Genomic DNA, 9716 nt, shown 5'->3' on the forward strand with positions numbered 1-9716 from the left:
CAATCCAGCAAGACTTCTGCCGCTTTCAAAACAACTTGGAACTGGGAAATCTTAGACTTCAGTGAGTTCAAGACAAATGGGAACTCAGAAAAAAACTAGCTCCGTCTGGGAAAATACATTTTGAACGGTCATCCAACTCGGATTTTCAAGTCGGGAACTCTGGCCTCTTTCTAGAGCTCTGAACTGAAGATGATTCAACCTTGTTTTTTTTTCATGTTCCCAGTTCTCTTGAAAGCATCATAAATCCAGCCTTTGATTACAAAATTTGCCCACCAAGGACCGCCTTGCCACCTTCATGATCAAGTGAGCACAGCACAACAAGATGAGTCCAAAAATGTCTTGTATGCTGCTGCATAAATGATGTGATATGCCAGGGAGATATGTATACTGTAGCTAAGAAAGCAATACCAAGTGTATGTTGTGTAGTAAGCTGTTAGTAGCCCATGTGCCTTAACATAAAAATGTGGTTCCTTTTCCCTTCATGTAGCCCATAGCCTGTTTTAAAGAAATGTCATCATCAAATATTGTAAGAGCTTTCATTGTGTGTTTATATCCTCCCCTTTATTTATCCTACGGTTCTGACTTGGTGTACAGGGAGAATACTGTAAGAACGGCCTATGCTCTGAATTCTGTCGCTGTACATTTCAAAAGTGCTGAACAAATTGTTATGTTGACTACGTCCGTCCTTGCTCGCTCATTAATGTCTTAATCGAAATTACGAATTGCCTCTTATCCGCTCGTCATCCCCTTACGCCATAGTTTGTACATCTCAATTGTCAGTAGAAACCACATTTGTTTACACAAGTTAGCCATATCAGCTATGTTTTTTTAAAGGCAGTAAATTAGGCTGAATCAACTGTTTCGCTGCCAGACAAGGCTCCACTGATAGCCAGGTGCAGTAGTGGTAAGGTGTTGGGACTGCTGTTGGGACTCTGCTGTTGGGACAGTTTTATGTAGGCCCATAAGTTTGCGGGCACAGTTTGTCACCGTTATAGTTCAATTAATGTATTGTTTAGTGTTCTGTTGTGTTGTGTATTGGCTTTGCTGGAGTTTGCTCCACCTAGATTTACATGGTAGTATAACCACTGGTAGCCTGCCAATCAAAGTGTTTGACAACATCAATAATATGATTACCAGATTTTTTGTAGTAAAATAACTTCCATTCATTATGAATAATTAGCCAATGTAAAATCTAGCAATAGCTTTTTGTCCTATTTGCCTTCACTATTGCTATTTTAAAATGTTAGCCCTACAATAGGTCAGTAGGTGGCACTTTAGGTCCTACCCATACCTCAGTAGATCCTACCCATAGACTAGGTCCTTTCATGTGTCATCATAACAAAAGTTGAAGTATTAGTACACTCAAATACACAGAGAGCACGCTGTTTCCCTGAGAGACAGGGACTATGCCACTACTGCTACCAATGTCGAAATTGAGGGGGAGCAGCTGGAACAGGGCTTGGACAATCTCACTGGACCAGAGCTAGACAAGATCTGTCTTTAAGGTGTTCTCTTGACAAATACACTGAGTATACAAAACATTAAGAACACCTGCTCTTTTCATGACATAGACTGACCAGGTGAATCCAGGTGAAAGCTATGATCCCTTACTGATGTCACTTGTTAAATCCACTTCAATCAGCGTAGTTGAAGGGGAGGAGACAGGTTAAAGAATGATTTTTAAGGTGCAACTCAATATTAGGAATGTGTTCCTAATGTTTGGTATAGTCAGTGTATAAAGGCACCAGGCAATCCCACTTTAAGGAATTTTCAAGGAGGAGAACCATCCTAGTGTGCCATACTAGTGGTGCACCATTGACTGTTTAAGGAAGTAGTTCTGGTTTAATCTGGCTATAAGACTAAACCTCCTGTGTAAGATACTTAGACCTATTCATAGCCACTCGATCTGTATCACTGCTCGTGCTGTAACAACATTCAAAGCAACACAGTTCAGGAAGAATAGCCAGACTCGCTAAGCTCAGGTTTTACTAGGCTAAGTTGTCTGGTCTTGGGTAGTCAAACCGTTCTGACAACAAGAGCTGATAAGATGTGGAAAGAGTTGAAGAAAAACCAGCTCGTCAAGTACGGCGCTGTGACCACAGTGACAACCATCAGTAAGTCACAGCTCTACTGCTATGCAAGTTATCTTGATGTATTGTGGGTCTCAGATCTCCTTTCAATTACTTTTACAGTTTTCTATAATGGTAATATTGTTCTAAAATTTCTATATGGGAATATATGCTAGGAGAATAGTAGCCTAATTTCAACAAAAGTTAACACTACTAAACCACCAACAAAGTGTATTGTATATCAAAATTGACTGCATGAAGTATGTTGTGCATGTTGTAACATACAGGATGTAAAAGTCTTCAGATTGTACATTTTTCTTGACTTACATGAAAATCCACAGAATCACTGAAGCATGACTGACCGTGGTATGTGGTAATGCTTGATTGTAGTATCTATTTAAGGTTTGTGATTTGTAACGTGTTCACTCCCTGTAGCTCCAAGATCCCGACATATACTGTTATGTGTGTAAAGGCTTTACAATTGCACATACAGTATATGCTATGTTAACAATTCCTATTTCCACAAGAAAGGATCTTTTACGCAGACTTGAAAAATGTTAAGCCAGGATTAAATCTTGTTTGGTTGAGAGATTTTAATTGTGGTAGATTAGGGATTGTGAAATTCCTCCCATATGGAACCAGTCCAGTGTCTTTTGAACTGTTGTCTTAACAGCACTTCTCTATTGGACTGTAACTGTACACTGTCCCTGTACCGACCATAGACTTTTTTTTTTTACACAATGCCAGTAATAAAGGTTGTGCCCTCAGTTGCTCTATCTTTCCCTATCCATGGATTGCTCACATTGGTGCTCCAAAATAAGGATGTTTACTGTTCCACATGTTCCACATATCAAATCAAATTCAAATCAAATGTATTTATATAGCCCTTCGTACATCAGCTGATATCTCAAAGTGCTGTACAGAAGCCCAGCCTAGAACCCCAAACAGCAAGCAATGCATGTGAAAGAAGCATAGAATCCCAGGATTAAAAGCGATGAGTAGCAAAAGTATTGTGGGCCAATGTGACCAATGAACATGCTTTCTTTTCCCATGAGAGAGGTGGCCAACCTGTCAGTACTTACACAATCAACAGGTAGGGTGCCTCTGGTGGAAGCTTCATAGGTCAACATAAGAAGAAGTAAGAGTGATATTTTGGCTCAGTGCCGTTTGTCTCCAAACCAGGCTATGTTTTACTGCGAAAGTGGATCGCTGGTGGGATATGCCGCAGCCGTGCCAAACTACATGGAAGGACTGTGGTGATCACTGGTGCCAACACTGGCATCGGCAAGGAGACGGCCTGGGATATGGCCATGAGAGGTACAGAAGGCCTATGGCACTTCTCTATTGGACTGTACTCTAACTGTGTTGTGATTTACGTTACCTTTCATGGGGTCCCTTTTGGACACAAACAAGTTCCAATGTAATCTGAGGAAAATTTGGATTTAAGGGCAACTGTAGGGGCTTTTCAATGGAAGGCCTGAGTGTAGGAGGCTTAGTGACGGGGTGTGATAGATTGTGGATGTTGTTTAGCTGATGATAGGGCTGATCCTATATATTCTATTGGAGGGGAATGTGATGAGGGTGTTCTCAGACTGACGGTATTGCGTGTTCTCAGGAGCTCGGGTGATCATGGCTTGCCGAGATCTCACCAGGGGAGAAGCAGCTGCAGCAGAGATCCGCAGTTCCACAGGAAATACTAACGTGGTGGTGCAACAGCTAGACCTGGCCTCTCTCGGTTCAGTACGTCAGTTTGCTCGGGAATTCATTGCCACAGAGACCCGGCTGGACATACTTATCAACAACGCAGGTGAGACTGATGCGGCAGACTTGGGCGACAGGTTGCCTAGTAGTTAGAGCGTTGGACTAGTAACCAAAAGGTTGCAAGACTGAATCCCCGAGTTGACAAGGTACAAATCTGTCGTTCTGCCCCTGAACAAGGCAGTTAACCCACTGTTCCTAGGCCGTCATTGAAAATAAGAATTTGTTCTTAACTCACTTGCCTAGTTAAATAAAGGTTTAAAAAAAAAATATATATATATATATATATATATATATATATATATATATATATATATATATATATATATATATAAATGATTTTACCCAACATGCCTTGAGAGCCTGAATTGTGTTGGTGTTGTCATTGAAGATCCTTCTTACTCTGGATATGCTTTGAAATAGAGCATGTTTTTCATTTTCAAAATTGTGGGCTTGAGCTTTTTGAACCATCCTTTAAATACTCTCCCTCTTCTCCTCACAGGTATAATGCTGTGTCCCAAAAGCCTCACAGTGGAAGGTTTTGAGAGTCAATTTGGCGTCAATCACCTCGGTCACTTCCTATTGACCAATCTGCTCCTGGACATGCTGAAAGCCTCCACCCCCAGCCGCGTCATCAATGTGTCTAGCATCGCTCATCAAGGAGGTAAGCCCATCCTGTTCAGATATTTTTATAATAAAATGAATATAATCAATTGACTTATATATTTATCTGGCTCTACCTCATCTTCTTTCAGGGAAAATCCACTTTGAAGACCTTAATTTTGATAAGAAGGGGTACAACTCAGTAATCGCCTATAAGCAGAGTAAACTGGCCAACCTCCTCTTCTCTAGGGAGCTGGCACGAAGGACCAAAGGTGAGGGGTTGCCTTATTACAGCTCTATTACTAGTCATATACATGTAGTTAGAAATTAGACAAATTCAAATGAATTAACCTAGTTATGTGTAGGAAATTAAGTAATGTATCTAGGAGATTTTTACATTTCCACTGCATATCCTGTTCAATAGCTAAATGTACAGTAATCAAATCAAATCAAAGTTTATTTGTCACGTGTGCCAAATACAACAGGTGTAGACCTTACAGTGAAATGCTTACTTACAGGCCCTAACCAACAGTACAATTTCTAAGTAAAAAATAGGTATTAGGTGAACAATAGATAAGTAAAGAAATAAAAACAACAGTAGAAAGACAGTGAAAAATAACAGTAGCGAGGCTATATACAGGCATCGGTTAGTCGGGCTAATTGAGGTAGTATGTACATGTAGGTATGGTTAAAGTGACTATGGATATATGATAAACAGAGAGTAGCAGTAGCGTAAAAGAGGGGTTGGCGGGTGGTGGGTGGCGGGACACAATGCAGATAGTCCGGGTAGCCAATGTGCGGGGGCACAGATTAGTCGGGCTAATTGAGGTAGTATGTACAGTTGAAGTTGGAAGTTTACATACACCTTAGCCAAATACATTTAAACTCAGTTTTTCACAATTCCTGACATTTAATCCTAGTAAAAATTCCCTGTCTTAGGTCAGTTAGGATCACCACTTTATTTTAAGAATGTGAAATGTCAGAATAAGACTAGAGAGAATTATTTATTTCAGCTTTTATTTCTTTCATCACATTCCTAGTGGGTCAGAAGTTTACATACACTCAATTAGTATTTGGTAGCATTGCCTTTAGATTGTTTAACTTGGGTTAAATGTTTCGGGTAGCCTTCCACAAGCTTCCCACAATAAGTTGGGTGAATTTTGACTCATTCCTCCTGACAGAGCTGGCGTAACTGAGTCAGGTTTGTAGGCCTCCTTGCTCACACCGATTTTTCAGTTCTGCCCACAAATGTTCTATTGGATTGAGGTCAGGGCTTTGTGATGGCCACTCCAATAACTTGACTTTGTTGTCCTTAAGCCATTCTGCCACAACTTTGGAAGTATGCTTGGGGTCATTGTCCATTTGGAAGACCCATTTGCGACCAAGTCTTAACTTCCTGACTGATGTCTTGAGATGTTGCTTCAATATAGCCACAATTTTCCTGCCTCGTGATGCCATCTATTTTGTGAAGTGCACCAGTCCCTCCTGCAGCAAAGCACCCCCACAACATGATGCTGCCACCCCTATGCTTCACGGTTGGGATGGCGTTCTTCGGCTTGTAAGCCTCCCCCTTTTTCCTCCAAAAATAACGATGGTCATTATGGCCAAATAGTTATATTTTTGTTTCATCAGACCAGATTATATTTCTCCTAAAAGTACGATCTTTGTCCCCATGTGCAGTTGCAAACCGTAGTCTGGCTTTTTTATGGCGTTTTTTGAGCAGTGGCTTCTTCCTTGCTGAGCAGCCTTTCAGGTTATGTCGATATAGGACTTGTTTTACTGTGGATATAGATACATCTGTACCTGTTTCCTCCAGCATCTTCACAAGGTCCTTTGCTGTTGTTCTGGGATTGATTTGCACTTTTCGCACCAAAGTACATTCATCTCTAGGAGACAGAACGCGTCTCCTTCCTGAGCGGTATGACGGCTGTGTTGTCCCATGGTGTTTATACTTTTGTGCTATTGTTTGTACAGATGAACGTGGTACCTTCAGGTGTTTGGAAATTGCTCCCAACGATGTACCAGACTTGTGGAGGTCTCAAATTCTTTTTCTGAGGTCTTGGCTGATTTCTTTTGATTTTCTCATGATTTCAAGCAAAGAGGCACTGAGTTTGAAGGTAGGCCTTGAAATACATCCACAGGTACACCTCCAATTGACTCAATTGATGTCAATTAGCCTATCAGAAGCTTCTAAAGCCATTACATAATTTTCTGGAATTGGAATTGGAATTTTCCAAGCTTCCAAGCTGTTTAAACGTACAGTCAACTTAGTAAACTTCTGACCCAGTGGAATTGTGATACAGTGAATTATAAGTGAAATAATCTGTCTGTAAACAATTTTTGGAAAAATGACTTGTGTCATGCACACAGTAGATGTCCTAACCGACTTGCCAAAACTATAGTTTGTTAACAAGAAATTTGTGGAGTGGTTGAAAAACGAGTTTTAATGACTCCAACCTAAGTGTATGTAAACTTCTGACTTCAACTGTACATGCATGTATAGTTAAAGTGACTATGCATATATGATAAACAGAGAGTAGCAGCAGCGTAAAAGAGGGGTTGTGGACCCCAGCTCTTTACATGGAAATACATTACCAATGTACGGGGTCAGAAAATAGATGCTCCAACACACAGGTCTACATTTATTGGTTAACAATCAAGTTGTATTTTACCATAGTTATGGATGGATTTTACTGTATACTATTATGGTTTGGAAATGCATGGCTAAAGATAAGGTAACTAATGTTTACTAGTGGATTAAAGCCCATGCCTTTGAGGCCTTTGTCAAAGAGTACTCATCAAGTATCATGACCTTTGCAATTACTGTATTTCAGGATTCTATTAACGCTGCCCCCCCCCCCCTATCAGTAGCCGTCTTAGTATGCACAACAAAAATGATACAAACAAATAATGTTGCTTCAAAATCAGGTTATAACTGGTGTACAGTGCAGTGCTCCCTGCCACATGATATCTCTGAATGTCCACATTCTAAGGTTAGTGGCCCAATCCCCCTCACCCCATCAGGTACTGGAGTGACGTCGTATTCCCTGCACCCCGGGGTTATCCGGACAGAGCTGTGGCGCCACTCGCAGTCAAAGTACCCCACGTTGAGTGCCATGCTGTCAGCCCCCGCCTGGCTCCTGATGAAGACCCCCAGGGAGGGTGCCCAGACCACCATCTACTGCGCCGTCAATGAGGGGCTGGAGGAGAAGAGCGGCTGCTACTTCAGGTACCACTTTGAGTTTAGCATCCTTTTATATAGAGTGGATTAACCTGAATCAGTCTCTCTGTGTCTGTGTGTTTGGGTGTTAATTGGAGTTGGATGATTTACATTTACAGTAGGAGTGTATTTGGTGTGTGTATGTGATGGTTAAGTATCCCATCAATAGTATGTTTGTACAATGTGGAGTTTATTCTGAGTGTAGACAATATAAATATCTAGGCATTTAGGTGAGCTTTAAGTTAACATGTGCTTGTTTCTCAGTGACTGTCAGGTAAAGGAGCCAGCTCCTGAGGGGAGAGATGATCTTGCAGCACTGAGGCTATGGGGCGTTAGCGCCGGGCTAGTAGGACTCATTAAGAACAACTGAACAACTCGCCTTGCAACAAGGTGACACTCCCAACCCCAACTGCCACCCCCCGGATACTGCCATATTTTTTTCCATGTTGGCTCTTAACTTTCATATCAGAAGGGTAATTGTGAGATATCCTGTATTCTATATATATATATTGTGGGAAAATACACATTTTCTATATTATACATTCTGGGAAAATACACATTTTCTATACTATAAACTCAGCAAAAAAAGAAACGTCCTCTCACTGTCAACTGCGTTTATTTTCAGCAAACTTAACATGTGTAAATATTTGTATGAACATAACAAGATTCAACAACTGAGAAATAAACTGAACAAGTTCCACAGACATGTGACTAACAGAAATTGAATAATGTGTCCCTGAACAAAGGGGGGGTCAAAATCAAAAGTAACAGTCAGTATCTGGTGTGGCCACCAGCTGCATTAAGTACTGCAGTGCATCTCCTCCTCATGGACTGCACCATATTTGCCAGTTCTTGCTGTGAGATGTTACCCCACTCTTCCACCAAGGCACCTGCAAGTTCCTGGACATTTCTGGGGAGAATGGCCCTAGCCCTCACCTTCCAATCTAACAGGTCCCAGACGTGCTCAATGGGATTGAGATCCGGGCTCTTCGCTGGCCATAGCAGAACACTGACATTCCTGTCTTGCAGGAAATCATGCACAGAACGAGCAGTATGGCTGGTGGCATTGTCATGCTGGAGGGTCATGTCAGGATGAGGGAGGAGGATGTCTTCCCTGTAACGCACAGCGTTGAGATTGCCTGCCATGACAACAAGCTCAGTTCGATGATGCTGTGACACACCGCCCCAGACCATGACGGACCCTCCACCTCCAAATCAAAACACATGGAATCATGTAGTAACCAAAAAAGTGTTAAACAAATCACAATATATTTGAGATTTGAGAATCTTCAAAGTAGCTACCCTTTGCCTTGATGACTGTTTTGCACACTACTGGCATATCCCGCTCCAGAGTACAGGCCTCGGTGTAACGCGCATTCCTTCAACAATAAATGCGAATCCGACCATCACCCCTGTTGAGACAAAACCGCGACTTGTCAGTGAAGAGCACTTTTTGCCAGTCCTGTCCTGTCTATTGCGGACAGTCTGAGCACTGTTGGAGGGATTGTGCGTTCCTGGTGTAACTTGGGCAGTTGTTGTTGCCATCCTTTACCTGTCCTGCAGGTGTAATGTTCGGATGTACCGATCCTGTGCAGGTGTTGTTACACGTGGTCTGCCACTGCGAGGACGATCAGCTGTCCGTCCTGTCTCCCTGTAGCGCTTAGGGGTCTCACAGTATGGACATTGCAATTTATTGCCCTGGCCACATCTGCAGTCCTCATGCCTCCTTGCAGCATGTCTAAGGCACATTCACGGAGATGAGCAGGGACCCTGGGCATCTTTCTTTTGGTGTTTTTCAGAGTCAGTAGAAAGGCCTCTTTAGTGTCCTAAGTTTTCATAACTGTGACCTTAATTTCCTACCTTCTGTAAGCTATTAGTTTCTTAACAACTGTTCCACAGGTGTATGTTCATCAATTGTTTATGGTTCATTGAACAAGCATGGGAAACAGTGTTTAAACCCTTTACAATGAAGATCTGTGAAGTTATTTGGATTTTTACGAATTTTCTTTGAAAGACAGGGTCCTGAAAAAGGGACTTTCTTTTTTTGCTGAGTTTATATTGTGGGA

At 41.8% G+C, this 9716-nt stretch overlaps 1 protein-coding gene across 2 annotated transcripts; it reads left to right on the top strand.

The window, feature by feature from the left end:
- The first annotated feature begins 1753 nt into the window (after positions 1-1753).
- Positions 1754-8369, top strand: zgc:153441 (retinol-DH_like_SDR_c domain-containing protein). Of its 2 annotated transcripts, none has more exons than XM_014142188.2 (7): positions 1754-2114; positions 3231-3386; positions 3685-3876; positions 4330-4491; positions 4583-4702; positions 7455-7659; positions 7915-8369. In XM_014142188.2, exons 1-7 carry the CDS (start codon positions 2048-2050, stop codon positions 8018-8020), a joined length of 1008 nt encoding a protein of 335 aa, XP_013997663.1. In that variant the 5' UTR covers positions 1754-2047; the 3' UTR covers positions 8021-8369. The 2 variants fall into 2 exon arrangements, with proteins under 2 accessions (XP_013997663.1, XP_013997664.1); XM_014142189.2 differs by having other exon boundaries at positions 1796-2114; positions 3252-3386; positions 7915-8368.
- Positions 8370-9716: the final 1347 nt, after the last annotated feature.

Source organism: Salmo salar, chromosome ssa14 (genome assembly GCF_905237065.1).
Source record: "Salmo salar chromosome ssa14, Ssal_v3.1, whole genome shotgun sequence".
Lineage (NCBI taxonomy): Eukaryota > Metazoa > Chordata > Actinopteri > Salmoniformes > Salmonidae > Salmo > Salmo salar.